The sequence below is a fragment of the Schistocerca gregaria genome, chromosome 6 (assembly GCF_023897955.1).
Source record: "Schistocerca gregaria isolate iqSchGreg1 chromosome 6, iqSchGreg1.2, whole genome shotgun sequence".
Lineage (NCBI taxonomy): Eukaryota > Metazoa > Arthropoda > Insecta > Orthoptera > Acrididae > Schistocerca > Schistocerca gregaria.
Window position 1 is genome coordinate 54,015,803 of NC_064925.1, and position 24,196 is coordinate 54,039,998.

At 38.1% G+C, this 24,196-nt stretch overlaps 1 protein-coding gene across 1 annotated transcript in view; it reads right to left on the minus strand.

The window, feature by feature from the left end:
* Positions 1-13,239: 13,239 nt before the first annotated feature.
* Positions 13,240-24,196, minus strand: part of LOC126278721 (microtubule-associated tumor suppressor candidate 2 homolog) — a 538,837-nt gene continuing 527,880 nt past the window's right edge. Inside the window, exons 11-16 of the mRNA XM_049978996.1 lie at positions 23,037-23,303; positions 21,671-21,888; positions 20,643-20,903; positions 19,838-20,324; positions 16,458-16,919; positions 13,240-15,315 (exon numbers count right to left, since the gene is read on the minus strand). Of these exons, the coding sequence (XP_049834953.1) occupies positions 15,223-15,315; positions 16,458-16,919; positions 19,838-20,324; positions 20,643-20,903; positions 21,671-21,888; positions 23,037-23,303 (1,788 nt within the window). The 3' untranslated portion in view covers positions 13,240-15,222. The remainder of the gene's footprint in view (positions 15,316-16,457; positions 16,920-19,837; positions 20,325-20,642; positions 20,904-21,670; positions 21,889-23,036; positions 23,304-24,196) is intronic.

The following is a 24,196-nucleotide window of genomic DNA, read 5'->3' on the forward strand; positions in this document are numbered from 1 at the left end:
CTACGTGGACTGGCTATCGTGCATTAAAGAACAACAGTATTGAGGAAAAGATGGAAGGGGCGGTAAGGCTAGACACTGAAGATGATAAGTAAGGTGATCTTCCCCAGTTGGCTCACACTATGGAGAGAAAATTTGGAAGGGGAGGTTGAACCTCAAATGGGTCCAAAAATGCTAAAAAGGAAAGGCAGAAAAGAGAAAGCAAAAACCGGAAGGAATGTCAGAACCAGGACAGCTGGGTCAATGTAATCAAGGACACTGATAGAGGATGAGGAGGGGACATTCGATAAAAAGTTAAAATGGAGTCAACACACAGGTAAACTAATCAAGATGGTCAGATTGGTACTTTCGCACTTATAGTTAGAAGCACCTCCAGGGTGTTGAGTTATTCTGCTTACATTAGCTCCCTGTTGGCTTGAAGAATTAGTAGGTGGGACAATTCATTTTAAGGGAATAAACAACTTATTCATAATAATAGTACAGTATAAAGTAGATAAATGTATATCTTACACAGGTTTCTTTGTGGGTCTTGGAATACTCAGACGCACTTCATGGTACTTTCACTCCTTAAAAGTTTTTGTTGTCAGTATTAACAGTTACATCAGTGAAGTGATTTTTTTCACACTAATGATTATCATTTGGTCTTTGAATCCTTGTATAGTATTCAGAGTGGGGTTACATACTCATTATCTTGAAAGATGCAACCTACTGCTTGGGCAGTATCTGTGGCATTAAATGAACATAGTCAAGTAGAATATTTTCATAGACCTTGTTAGTGTCCCTTTCTCATAATGTTATCTTTAGCAACCACTGAAAGCATCCCTACTATTACAAAGCCTCCATCATGCTTCATGCACATGGAAGCAGACGGCCTGAATTGCACACTGTCCTTGGTGTTCTCCATATTTAAACATGTTGTATAGTAGTGTCATAGTAATTGTATTGGAGTACACTATACAGTTTCATCAGCTCGTAGTACAAATTTTGTATTTCTTATACCATTGAGGATCCTCCTCTGCATTCTCTTAGTTTACAAGAGCTTTGAAAACAGAAGCTGTACAATCAATGTTTTGTTTGTGCATTTCCTAAAGATTACTTTTGTTGACATTGTACTGTCTAGTTTTCATCAGTCAAAAGTGCATCTCTGACAGCTGAGCACAAGCTCAGTTTACAAAAGGATGGGGAAGGATATAAATTTTGCCCTTTGCAAAGGAACCATCCCAGCATTTGTCTTGAGCAATTTAGGGGAACAATGGAAAGCCTAAATCTTGATGGCCAGACAGGGTAGAAGCAACAGTTCACTTTAATAGACTTCCCAGTAATTTTTCTCTCTTTTCCATTATTGTGTTCATAATAGTAGTTTCCACATGCATTCTTTAGGTTGACATGATATTAACAAACACTATTCACAACAATTCAGATATGTGACTGCTGTCATGGGTGCACTAACCAATCCAACCTGTTAAGAATTTATCCTCAATTATAGCATGTGCAGCCCAGTATAACAGTAGACAAAGAATACTATCAAAACTGTACTGACAGTTCTGAGTGTTTCTACAGTTTCTGCAGTTTCTGCTTTCTAAAAGCAGAAAAGAAGACCATGCCAGCTGCAATAGAGCAGATTAAAATCTCTTACCTGTTCTTAATGGACCCTGGCTAATAATTTTGTTTTCTTCATTTATTTTTCAATTTTTGTACACTTTTGAAGTAATATACAGGTTGTCCAGAAATTCCCATTACAAACTTCTAGGACTGGTCGATGGGAGTGAGTAGATAGTATTCTAAATTGGACCTCGTGTGCAAGAACGTACCATTTCTGTGCTACAGCAGTCTGAAAACATCTTGGTAATGCAACCACTTTTACAAGTCATTGATGACCCAGTACATCACTTGTTTTACAATTCCACTGATTAGCAACCAAAGAAATTGTTCGTGTACTCATTGACGGGTTCTTTTCAATGTGATGCAGCATGGCCTCTTCCAGTTCATTTGTGCCATATCTTCTTGGAGCACCAAAGTCATGCCTGCTGGAGGTGGAGGTACCCTTTCTTGTAGCTGTTGCATAATTGAAGTGGAAAGGGTATGCGGTGGAACTGGATGTTGTGGATAACAATCTTGATAAAGACAATGGGCAGCTCTTCCATTACCGTGAGCTTCGGCAATCAGAAGGATCATGTTAGTGTATTCTGCAAACTTGTACTCAATCATGTTGCTCTCACACATACAGACATGTGAATGAAGCTCCAACCAGGTCAAAGAGGTAGGACAGAAGTCAAATAACAACAGTCAGTCCGACATAACCAACCCCAGCATGACTACCATGTTGGATCCCTACCTAGCAAACATGTTTCCAAACAGCTGAAGCACAGAAACAGTATGTTTCCAGACACGATTTTCTATTCAGAATATTATGTGCTCTCACCCTCTACAAGTCCTGGCAGCTCGTAATGGGAATTTCCAAACACTCTGTACATGTGGTAGGTGGTGAAGTATTTAAAAACCTTCACTAGCTTTTCAAATTCCAGTGATTCATCTAGTTTTACTGGAAGCCCTGTAAATCAAATACTTCGCTGTTGTTGTTGTTGTTGCTGTTGTTGTTGTTGTTGTTGCTGTTGTTGTGGTCTTCAGTCCTGAGACTGGTTTGATGCAGCTCTCCATGTTACTCTATCCTGTGCAAGCTGCTTCATCTCCCAGTACCCATTGCACCCTGCATCCTTCTGAATCTGCTTAGTGTATTCATCTCTTGGTCTCCCTCTACGATTTTTACCCTCTATGCTGTTCTCCAGTACTAAATTGGTGATCCCTTGATGCCTTAGAACATGTCTTACCAACCGATCCCTTCTTCTAGTCAAGTTGTGCCACAAACTCCTTGTCTCCCCAATTCTGTTCAATACCTCCTCATTAATTATGTGATCTACCCGTCTAATCTTCAGCATTCTTCCGTAGCACCACTTTTTGAAAGCTTCTATTCTCTTCTTGTCTAAACTATTTATTGACCATGTTTCACTTTCATACATGGCTACAATCCATACAAATACTTTCAGAAATGACTTCCTGACACTGAAATCTATACTTGATGTTAACAAATTTCTCTTCTTCAGAAATGCTTTCCTTGCCATTACCAGTCTACATTTTATATCCTCTCTACTTTGACCACCATCAGTTATTTTGCTCCCCAAATAGCAAAACTCATTTACTACTTTAAGTGTCTCATTTCCTAATCTAATTCCCTCAGCATCACCCAATTTAATTCCACTACATGCCATTATCCTCATTTTGCTTTTGTTGATGTTCATCTTATACCCTCCTTTCAAGACACTATCCATTCCGTTCAACTGCTCTTCCAAGTCCTTTGCTGTCTTTAACAGAATTACAATGTCATCGGCGGACCTCAAAGTTTTTATTTCTTCTCCATGGATTTTAATATGTACTCCGAATTTTTCTTTTGTTTCCTTCACTGCTTGCTCAATATACAGATTGAATAACATCGGGGAGATGCTACAACCCTATCTCACTCCCTTCCCAACCAGTGCTTCCCTCGACTCTTATAACTGCCATCTGGTTTCTGTACAAATTGTAAATAGCCTCTCGCTCCCTGTATTTTAACCCTGCCACCTTCAGAATTCGAAAGAGAGTATTCCAGTCAACATTGTCAAAAGCTTTCTCTAAGTCTACAAATGCTAGAAACATAGGTTTGCCTTTCAATAGCCTATTTTCTAAGATAAGTCGTAGGGTCAGTATTGCCTCACGTATTCCAATATTTTTACGGAATCCAAACTGATCTTCCCTGAGGTCGGCTTACCACTAATTGAACTTTTTACTGCAATACAACTTTGCAATTTTCATGTGAGCTAATGCATATTTATGGATGGTAGTGCTTCTCATTAGAAAGAATGGCATTACGAGTTTTCAGTAACTTAATTCAGTTCTCATGAAACTAATTACCTTAAGAGAGAATTAACATTAAAGTCTATGAGCAGCTACATTTTCCTTTACAGATTTTACCTGTCTTGTTACATTCCGACCTTTGCCATTATACTTTTATTGGGCTGGATTTTATGCACAAAATGATATACTGCACTAATTTATTAAGCCATTAATTTATATTTCTGCATAATGTATTACAATTGAACCCATAAACGGGATATTCCTAATGCAGATGCATAGAATGGTTTCATAAACTTATCTAAATTCAACATATTTATCACAATATGTTTGTACATCAGTCTTTAAATAGTTGGACACCAACCAGCTAGTAATCTGCAACACGTATGTTAAAGCTTGTGTTGTGCTGAAGTCAATTCTTGAGTTCATGATCGATCTTCACAATATTTACTTCTGTACAGGAAAATTGTGGCTCACTACTACCATGTTGATACTCACAAAGCTATTTCATGTCCATGGAATTCATATTTAAAATTTCCATGAAAACCTTGTCACTATTTGCATATGATATGAATGTAGGTATGGATTATATGAAGTTCTTTTCGTGACTAGTGGCTATCATTTCTTTTGATGTGATAGATGTTGTTTCAACACAGTCTACTAAGTAGTCTTGAGGGACAGGATTTAGTGCCAACTATTTGTGAAGTGAATAATTATAAGCAAGGTCTAGGTAGATGTATCCTTTTCAATTAGAAAATGCAAGTAAATTCTGCAAGGGTAGAGACAACCCAAGGGCAAGACACATCATGTTTTTCACCATGGGTCAGCATTCGCCTATTCATGACAAATCACAGCTATTGTGTGTCTGCGCCCCCCCCCTCCCCCGCCCCCTTTCTGCCCCTCCACCACATCCATCTCGACCCATCATACTCATGCTGAATATTAGGTGCATTACAGGACTGTGGCATGTGGGTCATGCTAGTTTAAGAGCCAATTATCAACACGTCCACCAGTGCAAGTGAAGGTGCCGACACCACCACAGGTAACAAAACACTGTTCATCAATTTGATATCCGAACACACGATTGTAGTACAAAAATCTAGAATATCGAAGGTAGTGTCAGAAAAGAATGCATGGAATACAATTGCACCAGAATACTACCAAGGAACTAAAGATTTAGGAAAGGGTTCATTGGTACTGCTCTCCTAGAGAGATAATCCTGTTTTCAGGAGCTGTTTCTGTTGATACCGAGTACATATCGAACACTGCTCAAGATGGCGACAAAAATGAAGATCAGATGGACATGCCACACTAGGTATGTGTCCAGTTGTTGCTCCTGCGACAACAAAACCTACAACTTCAATGAACATTTGAACTGGAGTGTATGAAACTAAAGAAGCAAAACACTTGTGTTACGGCAACTTCAGAGACTTGTATTGTTGAAACAAATGGAATTAATAAACATTCAAATAGAAAATGAAAAGAAAACATTAGAAAAAAATTCAGAGTCCAGATCTACTCAAATTGATTATTAGTGTGAGATGCAAATATTGCATTGTTAAATGTTTCTTATTACCACAGCCTTTCCATTCCTTTCTTCATTGTCTAAAAGAAACAAATACTAATACAGTTTGTACATTCTTCTTGCTCTCTTGTAATTAAGTGACTTTCAATTATAATTACATTACTTAATGCTCTTTATTTCATTTGAAAAGACTGAAATTAAAACTAAATAAATCCAAGCATTTGCTGCCATATCTGTTCACCATGGACCTTGCTTCCACTGCTTTCCAGCTGTCTGTCAGTAGGCTCATCTTCATCAGATCTCTTGCTTTCATCATTGTCTTTTTCTTCTTTTTCTGCACCTCTCCTGCCCTCCAAATTATACTACAGGTTATCTTTGAGGTGCTTCAAGATTATGTGCACTATGTACATGTTCCTGTAAATGTGGGATTACCTGAAGGGCTTACATAGTTACCGAAGATCAGAAATCATCGCTTCAATTGACCAGAGCCTCGGAGTGACTAACCGTGGAGATAATCTGTATCCCAAACCACCAAATAAGCAAGCATCCTCATTGTACCCTCTAATTATATTTCTAATTGGGCTACATATCCATATTCTACCATTATGCACTCTGCCAGGCCATTCTGCACTTATGCTAGCAAATATTTTACCAGCACAATACAGAGGCATAATCTTAGTAATTGATATATGTAATGCTGGTTTTCTAATTTCTACTTGGATACAATCAATAGCCACAATAACAATTGGCAGTCTAAGTACTTCTTTCCATTACAGCTTAGCATTATTGATTTCCTGCATTTTAGATAGGAACAGAACCCAATCTTAAGTTTTTACTATCTGCTCCCTAACTTCATTCACTGTTTTACAAACTGTTACACAGTCAACTCCAAAACTCTCGGCCACACCAGTCTGGAATCCACGATCACCCACACAATGAAGAAGTATCTCCATCTGGCTAGGCTCCTCTAAGTTTGTCATCTCAAACTGGCATAAATTTCACAAGTAAAAAGGTCACATTTTTAGTTTAAAATTGTAACAGCTCTTTATATCTACTAACATGCTTCCAAATCTGGTAACGTTTCTCACGTCTGACCAGCAGAAAAATTTTAATGGGTACACTGATGATCAGTGCTTAAGACTAGCATGCCCCACCACCATCTTACGAATGACCTAGAGGTATCTCAGCATGGAAACTAGACTGCACTCTTTACTCACACCTTAAATGTAGCCCATCTGGAAAAGGCAAGACACATCTTCGCAAATTAGAATCTACAATGTTTATTCACACACAACACACATACATACATCTTAAAATCGTGTGAAAGTGTTATGCACTTGACATTTAATGATTTCTCTGACTTTCACAAAAGTTCTAGTACGTGTACCGGTAATGTTTGAATAATTTAAAACTACCATGTCCAATATTGGTCTTAAAGGGATTGTAACTTCACACAGTGATTATTTTGTAAATGCCATGCCTGTGTAAAGTTACACGAAGTGATGGAGGTATGTACTTACATAAAAATATTTGATGTGAAATCAAATACACTCATTGTAGTGTTTCTGCTGGTAATAAAAGTGGAAAAACGCCACATCATTTGGAAGTCCGCATAGTGAACATCATTTGCACAGTTCATTGAATTTACAGCTACCTACATGGCTCTGATCATCAAGAATCCGTGGGCATAGTGAACAATTCAAGTAGACACCATCACACAGTGAATCACAGGTATGTGTGAACCTAAGTTCTCAATAAGAGTTTAAACACTAGTGTTCAAATTATTTTGTCCAAAATCTGTATTTCAGTTTATCAATTATCATCATTGTAACTTTTTATCTGCCGTGAGAATGATCAGACACATAAACTGAGGAAAGGAGCCTTTTTTGACCATGGAATGGTTATGACTTAAGTTTTAGCAAAACCATGGAGAAACTCAAATCTACATGTTCAGACACATATTACAACCATTCTCTTCCTGAATACAAGTCTGACACGTAAGTTACCACTACACCATCTACAGGGTAGTCCAAAGGCCTAAACCACCCTTCTATAGAAAGAACAGGTGGATAAACTGAAATTTAAAGTCAAGTAATACGAGATGGGATTGGGGTAAAACTGATAGGCTATGTTACCAAGATGGTGGCCATTTTGGAAGCAGCCACTTGTAAAATTTGTAATTTTAAAATGCACAGAGGGTCATGTGACACACAAAACAGAATTATGCAACAAAAGATAATGGTTTTTTTCCTTCTGAGTATAGCTTTCTTCATTCTAGAATTCAACTGATGTTTATTCCTTACTGTTAACTTAAAAAGCTGATTGTGTTAACATGAGCCAAACAAACTGAGAATGTCCCGATATCAGGAGACGGGCACAACCTAGGAAACAGAAGATTTCAAGCACCACAAATACAGACTACCACAAAATTCCCCAAGACTGGCTCGATCAGAGAAGCCATGAGAAGGATGATTTAATAGCTGAAGGTGAAGCGACAACTGCCGTACTGGCCTCGCTTGATAAGAGTTCAGACAGCAGTACTCTCTGCGTCAAACAGAAGACTATATCAGCCGTGACACAATCGCGAGAATTTTAAGTACACAAATGGGACCCCTCACAAAATGCAAATGTTACATCATCTCAGTACGGATAACCCAGATTGTCCAGTTTAGTTTATTGGAACAGCTGACACGAAAGATGGACAAAATCTGTCAGTTTGTGTGTGGATAGAGAGAGAGAGGGAGAGAGAGAGAGAGGGGGGGGGGAGAGAGGGGGGGGGGGAGAGGGGGGGGGGGGGGAGAGAGAGAGAGAGAGAGAGAGAGAGAGAGAGAGAGAGAGAGAGAGAGAGAGAGAGAGAGAGAATCACAGCCACTGGTCCAATGTCAATCCTAATTGGATTTCAATTAAGACAATTGGCACCATAAAAGTGATGGTCTGGTGTGGGATACGGGGACCTCGTATTGTTGGGCTCTTCTTCATTCAGGATACACTAGCAGCATCCCATTGCCTGCAGTTGTGTTGCTGTCCCTGCTGTCTGAAAATGGAACAACTTCAACTTTCTTTCAGCATGATGCAAATTAAAAGCTACCTGTCCTGACATGTCTAGATTAATGTAGCCACAACGGCATCTCATTCTGTAAGAGAGATGCTTACCTTTACTCAACACTATCTTTGTATGTCTACCCACACCACAATGTCTCTTACATGTTTCTTCCCATGTTTTCTTGCTAACCGACTGTCCAAGGTAAGTAAAAGTTGATGTTATGTAAATATGGCCTGTATCTTGTGTACCTGCTTTTCTTGAAACTATTTTTCTAATGCATGTATGATATTTTGTTTTAAACACGCGATCTAGTGTAGTACAATAGTGCCTGTAGAATAGCACACATGATTTTATACGAGAACAAAACTACTTTATCGAAATCATCACTACAGTACAAAAATATGAACACGGTGGCCGTTTCATTTTTGCATTAGTAAAAACATAAATAAATAAATAGTGTAATAGCACATATGATATCATCTGAAAATCTACACTACAAAATTAAGAAAAAACCATTCTGTATACCCTTACGCCACATCATGTTTTTAAAAGAGCAGATAGCCAATTTTGCACCTGCAACTATGATAGTAAAACAACCGACCCCTCCCGAATCACTACTAATAGGACATACAGCTCTTTAATTAATTAACACAGCAAACTCTGCTCTTTACATGATGACTGAATTCTCACCAGTTGAAGTCTCTCTCTCTCTCTCTCTCTCTCTCTCTCTCTCTCTCGCTTTTAATTATGACAATTTCTATACCATGACTTTATGTAATTATCTCTGTTCCACGAATTTTTAAAACACTTAACACTTTGTACAGCTCGTGCACAGTAATATTGTGGATCACATTGCTGTTACTGGTAGAGTTCACTCGTGGCGGGTTATGGGGCCAGAATTGTATTAAAAATTGATATTGACTATAACTATGTCTTGATTATCATAAATGCCATAACTGTTGCAGTTTTGGGATGTTTCAACACAGTTTTGCCATGAATTTTGAAAGAATGTTAGAAGTTTGTTGTCAACTCAAAGCAAAAATTTTATTCACTGCCAAACACCTTTTGTTCACTGTAATTCATTTAAACTTACTTGCTTTTCTTTCTAAACTTTTGACTTGTATAGTATCAAAACTGCAGCTCCACTTTTCAGTGTGTGAGATAATTATGAGTAGTGTAGTAGCATTTCCTTACAGGGTCTGATGAAAATATGTAATTTCCTTATTTCTTCATTTTAATTACACTTGAAAACACCATTGCTTCTTGATATTTCAGTTCCCCTACTCCGATTTTTTATATAACTTACATCACTGTTAGCACAAAACTTACAAATTCCAACAACCTCAACTTAAAGATGCTGCCGTGTTGCTAAATGAACTCGATAAAACATCTTTACAAGAAATAATACCTAACACCATCCACTGCTTGCATACATGTCCTACTAACAAATAATTCAAAAGCATTAAGGCCAGATTACGTAGAAAAGTCACCCGTGATAGGCCTGTTACTCTGCTGTACAATGTCAGCTGTTATTATCAACTGAAATAACTTATCATGCCTAATGTAGCCTTTTAGCCTAAGAGCTATTTATAATGCACAATACACAAGTGATTTAGGTGTACTATCCGCACTCTGTATAAAGTGAACTGATCAGTTCAGTTGTGTACTGAGAGAAGAAACATATCTGTCTAGTTTTTCAGTGTTTTGCAAGACAATCAGCTGTTAAGCTAATTAACGTGTTACTGAACCGTGAAGAGCACTGAGCACGTACAGGGAGGGCCTAAAGTCTTTGCACAAGTATAGATATTTATTTTGCAAAAACTATAGAACTTAAAAACGTGTAGATTCTGACAAATGAAAGAATAAATAATCAAGTTAGTTTGCGTATCTGTGTTGTAGTAAGGAGTTGAGCAGAGAGCACTACAGTCACTGCTGTGAAATGGCACCACTTGAGGAGGAGGAGGAGGAGGAGGAGGAGGAGGAGGAGCAGCGTGTTCTGTGGCACCACAAGATAAAACATGCAATTACTGAGCATCAAAGGTTTCAAAGACAATACGGGGGAGAAAACGTAACAAGAAGATGTACAGATCAGCAGTGTGCTGGGTCTTGCACAAACACGATAGCATTCAGTCAGTGAACAAAGCATTGGAGTTGTATAACAGAAGTTCTTGTGAAGCCCTTTGAAATCTACACGACGTGCATCTTGTGAATTAGGGATTCGTAGGATCGCCATGCAAAGAATTCTATACAACGGAGTGCACCTGCCTGTATATAAGGTCCATGTAAGACACATGTAGGTGCCAGATGGTGGAACTTGTCTAATAGCTTTTGTGACAGACATACAGGTTGTTTATAAATTATTTATATAAAAATGGTCTTTAATTGTGAAAAAGGTAAATAACTTACAGAAACGTTTGATACACCACTAAATGCAGTATCTTTGAGTTTTATTTACAAATATTAATTGTGGCTACCTTTCATAGCAAGACAAATGTTCCATCTGTAATCAGTTTCCTGCCAAATCCCATGAAACAAGTCTTTCTGTATAGTGGCAACTGCTTGTGTTATCCAGTGTCTCAGCTCGTCAACGTTTCCCAGAAGCAGAGGAATGAACACACGTCTTTACTGTAGTCCCATATACGGAAGTCTGTTGAGGTTAAACCAGGTGACTGTGGTGGCCAGGATATTGTTCCACCATGTCCAATCCAATTTGGCATATTCCTATGGAGATACGTGACAACTTCGCGGCCTTAACATTGCAGCAGGCCATCTTACTGGAACAAAATTTTGTCCCCATATCTTGTTGTAATTGAAGTACTGAATAATGTTCAAGCATGTCTAGGTACAATATGCTAGTTACAGTTGACTCGGAAAAAAAGAAAGGACCGCAAATCTCGCTACAGCTTACAGTGCAAAAAACGCAATCTTAGGCGAGTCCCAGACACATACGATTACATGATGTGATCTCTGGTCACTCCATATCCGAACACTATATCTACATCTACATCCACATCCACATCCACATCCACATCCATACTCCGCAAGCCACCCGACGGTGTGTGGCGGAGGGTACCCTGAGTACCTCTATCGGTTCTCCCTTCTGCAAGTTTACAGATTCACTTAACAACAGGATGGAGGGTCAGTTTGTCACTGAACACAATTTCATTATGAAAATCATCTTCAATCTGCATTTTGTTAAACACTTCTGTGCAAAGCTCAGCTTCTTTTTCTTTGTCACTTGCAACAGTTCCGGTCTGTAGGGTTTGAATGACAGGCTTTTCATAGTACCTTCCACACTAGATATATTCAATTCTAAGCTGGCACATCTCATCTAGCTGATTTACGCGGACTATGAATGTATGACTGCCAAACTCGTTGAACTGCTCCATCAGAGACTGCTGGCCGAACTTTACCCGCTATCCTGAGATACACAGCCAATCGATGAAATGATTGTAGCAGATAACAACAGTTTGTCTTTGTGGTGGTAGCTTGTGATATGTAGTCTTGAATTTCCTCTGAACTGTAGTAGCAGATTTTGATTCATGAAACCATAAACAATACTGTGCATTCTTTGCACCATTATATGACTTCATGATTATTGTTGAAATAACACTTTCGTGCTTGCCACCTAGTAGTGATAATGTCAGGAACTGTCAGTGGTAGGTGGGAATAAAACTTTAAGACTGGATGCAGTGCCATATCAAACATTTCTGTAAATTATTTACCTGTTTCACAATTTAAGGCTACTTTTGTATACCTAATTTATAAGCACATTGTACTGACATGAATCAACACCAGCAATGAGTATCTCCTCTAATTTGTTTTTCCGATAATGCTATTTTCTACAGGTCAGATAAAGTTAACAAGCTCAGTACGAAGATACCAAGCACAATAAGATGATATGGGGTCTGGAAAGTACACATGTTGCCGTAAATCACATCACAGATTCTCCTTAAATGAATATGTGGTGTGATTTAATGCAGAAGACAATCACTGGCCCTTTCTTTTTTGTTGAAGAAAGTCAATAACAGCTAATATCTGGAAATGATAGAAAATTTTGCATAACACCAACAGAAACTGATCCAATTTTCCAACATTCACCGAATTTGGGGGTTTGCATGTTAGGAAGTTTCTTAACGGAACATTTAATGACAGCTGGATTGAGAGTGATGGTCCCAATGCCAAGCCTGCAACATCATCACACAAAATGCCTTTAGATTTCTTTCCATGAGACTACGTACACATACAAAGTACCTGATCTGAACACACTAAGAAGGATAATGGATGCTGTTGCTCGTGTTGCACAAGGAATGTTGTCAAACGTATGGCATGAAATCTAACATCGATTAAACATTCTTCAAGCAACAAATGGCACACAAGTAAGTTCATCGTCATCTTAACGAAAACTTCACGATTTGTTCTTTCATTTGCCACAAGCCACAAATCTGTAAGTCTATTACTTTTTGTAAAAGAAATACTGCTAATAGTACAAAGACTTCCAGTTAACCAATACATCTTCCGAGGTCTTATTTAAATTACGCAGTGATGAATCTTTTTTCATAAACAAACACTCTGCAGCATTTGACATTTCAATAAGTCATCTAGATATGAATATGAAAAAGTACATCATGTTTCACAATTACTGCATTTTTGAGAACCAAATACCGCAGAGAAATGAAAAGCCTCCCTGGTAAAATCCTGATCACTGTACAGACACTCTTCTACAATTCTCGCCCAATTGTTGTTAACAAACAACAGTACTTTCATCAAAAAATAATTTTTCTCCAAATAGTAGCAACTCTTTATTTTTACCTTACAAGATAGTGACATTCTGTAACAAGACATGATACAATTCCAATGTACATACAAACAACTGCAATATCAATTGTGCTTTGAAAACACAACATAAATACAGCAAAAAAATTCACACAAAATATACTATTTCATCAGCCACACATTGTACTCAAAATCACAATAAAATGTAAGTAGCATATGGTTTTCTGATATAAAACTAACAAATTAAAACAGCTGAAATTTTATAAAAGTTGATCCACAAGTATCACATATACAAACACAGAATGCGGAGACAGTTCAGTAGTACGAACTAGCTCTGGCTGAGTTAGTTCACAAAGCACGTATTCCACACAAGTAGTAATTCTAGGTTTATCATATCTGTAAATTATCAGTATTTTAACAGCATCAAGTTTTAGATTTATTAGATAAGATGTATTGTGTGAACTGTCACCACTGTGCACTAATTTACATCTCTCAAAGCCTATTAAACACTCTTACTTACATAATATTTTGTAGCTATGACGTATACAAATCTAACAGTCATCAAACAGCCTCTGATAAACTTTATTACAAGCAGTAGTAAATTTACAAATAGCTCACATGTATGTAGCCAAAGGAAAGCTGTGTAATAACTCAACACAAGATCATCCTCTTACAAATATTACCTCAAAAAAAGAGGAAATGATGTTACTTTGGTAATGATAATTTGATGAGTATACAGTAATTGTTCTCAAGTTAGAGTCACACTTTACCCCATTTCTCAATTACTCATCACATAGTTCAGCATTTTTTGCTCAAAGTTCAGTGGCTTGGCAAATCATCATGTTAGTATCACGAAAGTTATGTATAATTCTTCCAATTGGTCCAAAACGATTAAACACTGAGAATAGCAGTACTGTTTATGCATAAAATATATGGTGATGAAAGCATTTAAAAATAAAGCAGATACACCAACAGGGATGCTCTTGGAAGAAAAACATAAAATGTATATTCTTATAATGATAACTTCGATAATTTCAGTGCATGTTTTGCTTGTATTAGTTCAGCACTGTGTAAAAATGCAGTATTGCATGATAGAAACTTTTAAAATATGACATCACATTCAGTGATGTTCAGTAACTGATGAGTGAATGTTCCAATTTTAATCCCAGTGCTGCAGTATTTAGCATCTGGTGTTTTATTCTCCAATAAATCAATGTTTAATCTTGATGATGTTCGGCAGTTTATGATCCACCCACACCCCAAAATATTATGAAATGGAAATGGCATTAGTCCTCACACTTAATTGCAATTAAGACCTCCCCCCAAGTCAAGTCAAATAATTTATTATGCATATTAACAAGCTGAAAGCTCTCTCAATCCAATTGATAAATTCTATATACATGATTGAAGGTGGGAGCACCAAGGTTTTGCTGGAAGAACTCTCATGAGAACCTCCAACAACCAAAACAAAATATTAAGGCACAAGAAAATGCAAGAACTAAAAGTGGTCCATTCATCCTACAGATCATTACTGCAACTATCACGACATGATTTCACATTTTGAAGCTTCCATCACACAAACCAGCACTATAAAACCAGTTAAATACAATTAACAATAACTTCATCAGGTACTGATTTAACCAAATTATCAATGAAAAAAATTAAGGAGCCCAGTAGCAAATCTGAGTCATCTGTAAAAAATCAAGAGGTGTATGCACCATGCTTTCAAAAAAGCTGATAAATTATTAATGAGAAAAATTAAGAAACAGCACAATAAAGAGTCTGAGTCGTGTGTATAAAACCGAGAGCTGTATGCACCATACTCTCAACATACCTGATATACAATATTCAATGCCATTGTGTTTTGTCTTAGGTTTAAACCAACACACACATAAATGTAAGGCTTAAAATGCCAGAGTATTAAGTCTCAAGTATTTCAGAACTTCTAAAATACTCCAGCTTCAAGCAAGCACGTACACCAGCAAGACATTCTGCCTCAGGCCTCATTGTCTGATGGTAACAGCCCCACATTCTCCCAGGACTGGGGATCTTCACCATCAGATGATGTATCGCCCCCATCTCCATCATTCTGTGGAAAGAAAAAGGGAAAAACATTTTTTTTCTACCTTACTTCTCATCATTCCCACAAAAATATAAAATCTTTGAAGAGGGTAATAAAAGTTGAGAAATACAAATTTAATACCAAGTTGACTGGTAGGAGCTAAGAAGAAACTGCCAGGAGCAGCTTTGGGGATTGATATGTTAAACCTGATTTCATATCAGGTGACAACTGTACAACTGTTCAAGTGCATGTGCCAAGCTATAAGTTTTCTAAAGTATCGGTTTTTTAATTAATATTCCTCAGCTTATTACTGAAATCTAGACGATTATTTCTAGCTATCAGAGAAGAAGAGATTGCTTCAATAGGCACAACAAAGCGAAGTGTTGGAGGAAGCAATACACTAGAAAATAGAAGTGTCACTCAGGGTCTTAACTAAATGGCAGCAAAATAATGATTTTGTGTGTGTGTGTGTGTGTGTGTGTGTGTGTGTGTGTGTGTGTGTGTGTGTGTGTCCCTTCCCCAATGCACTGCTGCTGCTGCTGCTGCTGCTGCTTCTTCTTCTTCTTCACAATAAGGAATTTTTATTCTCATAATTTTATTGTAGATTCATTGTTTCGCCAATATTCCCTGTATCTTAGAGTAACAATATCCTTTGAACCTTTCAGCAATATGCAGTTCAACTGAAATATCTGCAACCAAATTATAAAACCAACTATTACTTCATTTCGTGCAGCAGTTAGGCATTTCATTCTAAAGACCAATTTTTTTCTTTTCCTTTGGTAGATTTTATTCTTATTTTTATTCTTACTATAAAGCATTTTTTAATACCAACATCAGGAAGACGCAATCCCGAGTGCACGCGTGCACACGCATGTGTTTTAATCCAAAAGTAACTAATTAATTAGTACACAGTAAACTATGAGTGCACGTGAAAAACGCAAAAATGCAAATACAATAAAACTTATGACTAACGAGGGCAACACAGCACATAAAAACAAACAGGGCACACTATTGATATAGTGTGATAGTAACATTTGTATATCTGAAAAATTATCATCTGATGATGCTACTAACTACGAAGAAAATCACTAAAACACTGATGTTTGACATTATCAAATCATCCTATATAAGCTCAAACGCACTGCTAGAATCTCAACCTATAGAAATACCTCATTGTCCAGTGTCTCTTCAGAGATCATTGCCTCTCCTGCCGCATCCTTGGGAGCTCCCATCAGAGGTTTGGCAGCAGCACAGGCAGCAGCCAAAATGGAGAGATCACTGCTACCAGAAAGGTGGGGAATGGGAACAACCCTCATATCTGCAGTCTCTGTCTCCACTTGCCGGTAAATAATTGTGCCATTCAAGTGTCTGTAGTTGTGTTCTGCTTCTGAACAGCTGCTTGTGGAACTGCAGGTATTGCTGCCAGGGGGGCTGGCACTGCTGCTGTTGCTGCTGCCACAAGTGCGCAAACTCAACAACTGTCCATCAAGGCTGGAGGGACCACTATCTGCGTTGGACCTCTTTGCGACACTTCCATTTGCATTATGGTGCTGGCGCATGTCGTCGTCGTCGTCTTCGTCACCGTTAACAGAGCACTCGTCAGGATCACGGCTGCAGCGCTTCAGTGGTGTCTGAAGAGAAAGAGAGAACATAGGTCCAATTACTGGAACACTGTGTAAAACTATTTCGTACCTTATGAAGTCTTATTAGGACTACGATTCTAAGTACATATATTTAAACAATTATGAACAACATAGGCCTATAAAATATTTGTCATACGGTAGTTCCATGCAGCTTGACGAAGAACAGGATTTTGAAATCTGCATGTGTTGTTTCTGCTTATATTTACTAGGACATGGCAATGAAAAGTGGTATGTGGAATTGGTTACTACCAATACTAATGGCCACTTATCAGAAAAATACGGTATGTTGCAGTCAGCATGTAAACAAAGAACCCAGAAGATTCTGAGAAAGATGCAACAATCTCTCATGTGACACTGCAGTGTATTCTGTTGAATAAGTTGTGCAATAATCAAAGAAAGTTTTAGATTGATCTGTGGGAAATTTCTGTATATTGGATTTTTTAATCTAGACATACTGTTCACGTTTCATTCATATTGATAAATTACAACATTGGGTTTTCATGAGAATATTTGTTTTGGCATTTTAACATCAATAGGAATTCATACAAGGTACGGGAAATTATCTCCAACAGTTTTAAGAGTTAAGAAATAATGGCTAAATTCAATCCTGGCTGAGCTTTTCTTTGAAAATTATCGAATTCAAAGATATTCCAAAAATTCAGACACGAATTAAAACACAAGGAAAGTGTACAATAATGTATTGTACTACTGCTAATTAAAGGAAGTATGAAACAGCTGATAAAATATGCTGAATATTTTGCCTATAAAGGATGAAGTTTGCATTATCTCAGCGCAATATAGGAAGCACTTTAGCTGAATGTTAATCAAAAGTAAATGCAAAAACAAATTTCTCAATATGGGTTATTCTTTTAAAAAATCCAACAGATTTTGTGTGAGAAATCATTTCTTCGGATCAGATGTGTGTCTGTAGCTAACGATAACAAGCAGACTCGATTCATCAGTTGTCAGAATATCGACACCTACGCATCATATCTGACAACATCTATGTCCACCAGTTTCCACATCTGAATAAACTTGCACCTGTAAAACTCTGAGGCCAATAAAGGCATTATGCAGGCTTTAGATTTGTAGTCGATATATGTCGCAGTCATATTTTAGTGATGAAGTCTACTCACTTGGAGGAAGGGAGCAATCACAGACAAAATTATCCGACAAAAAGTGAGCACATCACGAAGTAAGTCTCAATTCTAGGCTGAAACTTTTCACTCTGTCCGTCAACAGATTAATTGTTGTATTTGAAGAAGGATACAATGACCAAACTGCTTTTTTTATGATCACGAAAAAAGGTTTGCTGTGCCTAAGAGACACCTACATTGTACGTGCATTGGATTTGCACCGAAGTGTTGTCTCACCTAAAGAAGGAGCTATCACAAAACATGAAGTGTGGCGGTCACACCAGGTCTCTAAGGCACCAAGAAAATTGATGCAGAAAAAAGGAACAAACGTGATATTTCCTCACAAACTGCTTTATACATTGTCAATTACCGAAACAAAAAATGCTTTACACAATGCTAATGTTTGAAGCATTCATGTTTCTTTGTAACCAAACCATGAGTGCTGCAGAGTGTAAGACACTACTCTGTCTGAAAGAATCCCATGCTGCCTATTTCACTGAGCAACATTGCAGCACTATACTGAATAAATTGGCAAACTGGGAGTAGTAGAACAGAGAGCAAAGGTGAAATGTTCCAAAATGAAATTGAGTTGCAGCTTCTACTGATTTCCTGACCATTCCCAATTAGTCCCATGCTGTTCAACACAATTCTATCTTTTTCCGATCGGAGCATCTCTGGTTCTCAAAAGTTTGTATTATCTGCAGCCTCTCAACCTTATGTCTTGTTTTCTTCCCCCTCTCCTTAAGAGACCAACAGGTTACACCTCTATTGAATGTAAGCACAAAAATATCGGCTGCGATTTCACAATTATGTAGAAGCAAACTGCACAAGGTAATTCTTGTTCAGTTTCTAAAGAGCCGTGTTGTGGTGACTGATAGGAGTTGCGCTTTCGGTGTCAGTCGAAAGGTCTCAGTCAGTGCTGACTGCTGTTTCGGTGCAGCCAACCAGTTAATAGATGACAAGAGTGTTCAGCACAAATTCATACTTGTAATCACAAGAAGACCTAATTCACAGAGTTCAAGAAAACAGAAATGTTACATACACCCGACAGAATGACTCTTACTAAATGTCAGAAGCTATTTTAGGTTGGCCAGACTTTTTCCTGAGTACGCAGCAGCTTGCTTTGTAGACTGAATACGAGGATGTAGCAGTTTGTTCTGCTCTTTTTCAATGTCATGGTAATTTACAGCATTTAGTGTCATTTCGAGAGGTTGGCTCCAAATTTTAGCTCTTTTTTCCACTAATAGGAATAGAATGAGTCCAGGAATGGAAGGAGGCCAGTGAAGCAGCCTCACAATAGTCACTCACTCTGAAAGTGAATACAAATTGCAAACTGCTTCTCAAGTCACAACTCAATATGACGACGTTCATCCAGAAACAATATGTCAACAATGATAATAGCATACTATCACATGTTATTGAAAGTTGTGTTAGTAGTGATCACAAACAAGTGAATATTGTTTCTAAGTCACATTCAGTTTTTTGGCTTTTACTGAAACAGTGGCGTACAGCCATCAGTAGCTCTTTAGAAGGTGTGTAGTAGTAGTAGTAGTAGTAGTAGTAGTAGTATGATCATCAATAACAGCAATAAATACTGTGAAAATTTTAAATTTTTCATTGTGTTTGTAACCCATTACAACTTCATTTGCTAGCAGTAGTGAATTACTACCGAAATGAAGCACATAGCTTAGAGTAATCAATTCTGGCTACAAACATTAGATGAAAATGTCATTAGCTAATAAATACGACATGGTAACATTATGAACAAACCTTTCCAGGGGATACTGTGTAATTATCTTCTCCATAAGAATGTGCTACAGGTGACGGTGTTCCTGAAACTGAACGCTGCATTGTAACAGGAGCAGAGGTAGCACACGTTCCTGATGAACCCCAGCAGGATACAAAGTTGTCCGAAGATGACACTGACCACGCCCTTGTTCTCGATCGTCCAGCACTGGTTCCTGTTGATCGTCGATTTCCAGGACCAGATGCACCACGGCTTCGTGGAAGGGTCTGAGACTGGGCAGTAGATGGTGGAGATAAGCCAGAAGAGCCACGGAAACTGCCTGCACGGCGCACTAGGCGAGAAACTTTTGCTTCAGGAGATTCATCCATGTCCAGTACCCATGACACAGAGTCACTCTTCTCAACAACAGCCTTCACTTTCGGTGATGCTGGGGGACTAGGGTGCTCGAGATCATGATGTATCACAGGTGTGTTGCTCAAGTCACAACGGCGCTGCATCAGCGGCGACCTGCTGAAAATTTTATCACATTTTCAGTTGTTGCACAGGAAGCATAATTATCACGCAAGTAAATGAAATCACTGAAACATGAATAATACTAAATTTCACTCTTTTTCTTCTTGAGCAGGAAAGATCGTATTTGGAGGTAATTATATCATAGCACTTTACGAAATATTTCTAATTCCTGGCAGACATCCTTTGTGAAACCTTTTTCTGTAGAAACATGTTTAAGTAAAAAACAACAACCACACCACATGTAAAACACCACTGTGTGACGAGAGGGAGATCATGAAAACAGAAAAATAGTGAGGGAAGTAAATTTTCACTTACCTACTCAATTTAGTGTAGCTCTTGCTGATTTCAGGAAATGCTTGACTATAGTCATGGAAAGAATCAATCAGCTTTCGGTTAGTTTTATGATTGTTATGTGAGATAGGCGTAGAAGTCAGAGCCTGTGTAATCACATGAACTGCTTCAGTGCTCTGTTTCAGTTTCCACTGCAGTTCTTCATTATGCTGTGAAAGCCTTTGTTTCTGCACAGCAACATGATGAAATGACTCGTTCAGTTTCCTGTTCTCTTGGGATAGCTGCCTGAAAAGTAGCATTAACATTAACAACAACAACAACAACACCACCAACACCACTTGACATCCCAGACCAAGATGGTTTTTCGAACAGGCCGTACAGCCTACCCCATGAGGAGGAAGAAGAAAGAAGAAAATAATTTAATGAATTAATTATTCAATATAAAATTACTCTAAATATACTGAAATGAGGTGACTCTACATCCATGTGCTGGTTTGACTAGCATGGAGAGCTGCTCTAAATCAATCTTTTAACCGACTACAACAATAATGACAACAACAGTAAAATGTGAGTAAGGGATTAACACCACCAAGCCGTGAGGATAATTGTCTGCACCAATAAAATCCATAAACCTCTTCTGTCTAAGAAACCTAGTTTTCTATAGAAAGTAAACATATTTAATGTGAATTTTAATACTGTTCTAATGTTTTAATACAATCCTTTGCATGCAAGTTCAATAAACATGCTTTTGAATGTCGTATACAAATCTGCTTACAGTTAATCTGCCATACACTTCAGTGATTTGCAGATTATGGATACAGATCTAAATAATTAGAAACCATTCACCACTCTACACTACAATGAAATGATGTAGACCAATAAAATCTTATATTTAACCTGCAGAACATATAATATTTAAGACAGATTTACAAATACGTACTGCACCAACCAAAAAGTTTGTTAAGTTCAACAGCATTACCATTTACCATATATATGTGCTGACATTTTTATGACATTCTGACTGTTCCTTGAGCTTTTTTAAAAAAATTTACCTTTCGAAGTCAACTTTGTGCTGCAGTTGCTCCTGGAGATCCTCAACTCGCGCCTGCAGTGTTGCTATCCTTTGTAGTGCTCCTGGTAGCTCTCCAGCATCTTTTGCTAGTTCAGCATTCTGCCTTCTTACCTCTGCTAGCTCTTCATGTCTCAAATCCAGCACTGTCCTCAATGACCTCACTTCTTCTTCCAGATCATGACATCTTCCTGCTGTGACCTGTGAACAGGGATAACAGTTATTTTGGTGCCAAGGAAGCTGTAGGGAACTATCATGGAGAGAACCACTTTAATTTCCAGGTCTTCTGAAGTACAGAAATTATAATCTAATTCACTGGTATTGTACCTGGTGCGTACATAAAAAAAGTAATAAAAATGTATCACCAAAGTAAAGTATCTGTGAGCAATATGTGGAAACTGAGATTCAAGCAGCTCTAGCATCCACTGGAAAATTGATGCGACAAGTCAACATCTACATCTACATTTCACAAGCCAGCTTACTCTCAAATGATGAGGGAAAGGGTTGAGATTTCTCGGGTTCTGTCTTGGGGTCATTTAACACAGTGTATGTGGGAGGAGGTAGTACATTAACTGTCTTATTGGATGGTTCACTGTTTGAATTTCAACTCCAAAGCTCTTCCTGATACATATCTCTCTTGCAGTGTCTGCCACTGGAGTCTGTTTAGCACCTCTGTAATGCTCTCATGTCACACCAATGACAAAACACACTGTTTTTAACTGAATCTTTGCTATCTTTTCTATTAATAAAACTTGGTAATGGGAAACTGATGAGAAGTACTAAAGAATCATTTTTACAAGTGTTTTGTAAGCCACTTCTTTCATGGAGAATTACATTCCCTCAAGATATTTCCAATGAATTTCAGCCTGACATCTTTCTTTCATACAATCAGTGTAGTTTAGGATGTTTAATCCTCGGTATCTTATAGTGGTGGTGTTTACAGTGGTCCTTCTCCAACAGCTTACTCTAAAAGCCTATTTATGCATAATAATTTACATTCTTGGTCAATTCCCATTCCCTCTTCTAATCATCAACGTGTGTGTAATGGGCAGAATAGTGCTCCCATCATTTTGTAACATGCAACACTAGTGCTTAAAATATGCATGGTTTGTATCTCCACCTTTATGGTCTTCCAACTTGTTAACATACAGAAAGAAATAGATTTTACGTTAAAAAATTTCCCTAGTATAAACACATATTTGTCACCTGAAAAATGAAAGTGCAATACATGACTGTTTACAAAATATATACATACAAACTTCCGTTAACTGACAACAGACTTCTCTGTAACCAATGGTGCCTGAGGACAGTTCAAGATTTAAAAAAATTTTGAAATTTCAATTCCTCACCTGCAACTGGGCGTCACGGTCTTGGCGAAGGCCGCTGACAAGGCCAGCTACCTGCTGCTGCAGGTGAGCTGTCTCCGCATCGGCTGCCTCCAGGCGCACGCGCAGCTCTGCGGCACGCTGCTCACTTTCACTGAGCTGGCGTTTGTGCTCCGCCTCTGCCTGCCGCAGCCTCATTACACCATCCTCCAGCAATGCTGCCTCTCGCTCTGCGTGGAGACGCTCCAGGCGTGAAATCTCACCCTCGTACCGACACCGCGTCTGCTCCGTCTGCAGAAAATAGAAATGTTTTTCTAACCGATGGTGCCTTGTATATGCTGAAACTGCAGAGTCTAGTCAACTATCTAGTATCAGGAATAGCTGACAAAGTCCTTAATTTGTTGCTCAGGTAGTACTGTTAACGTCAGACAGACTGGAATTGCTTCATTTAGTGGATTCAGATCAAGGAATTTATCCCTGTAGCCAACTCTGAATGACGTGTCCAAGTTGTTTTGATCATTCCCATTCCTCTTTAGGACAGAGACTTGGGTACAAGTTATCTCCACATAATTATTCAACTATCTCCTGGTTTTATCTCAAACTTGTTTGTTCCAGAAAGGTCTTTCATTTGACAGTATCACAATCTTACCAAAAAACCCATTACTCATTTTTATTTACATAGTTTTGTACATTCTGCTGTGAAGTTTAGATAGTTCAGCAGAAGCTTGTCCCTACCAAAAATAACTTTAATTTTCCAATTGTTTCTTTGTGAAATGCAAAACAACATAACCACCTCTTCTCACCCACAGATTGAAACTATTCTTCCAACCACCCCCCCCTCCCCACCTCGAGCATGGATGTGTGTGATGTCCTTAGGTTAGTTAGGTTTAAGTTGTTCTAAGTTCTAGGGGACTGATGACCTCAGAAGTTGAATCCCATAGTGCTCAGAGCCATCTGAACCAACCCTCCCCCCATTCCCAAAATTCCACTAGCAGGTTAATCTCTCTGTCTTTACAGTCTCTTAACTCATTAACAAGTTCAAAGAAATACTGTAGCAACAGGCAGATTTTTTGCTAGGATATTTGAAATGAAATTGTGGACCATTTAGTGAAAAAATGTTTTTGTCACCTGAAACATAAAACGTTTATTGTATGAGACAATTTATCAAATACATACATACTAAC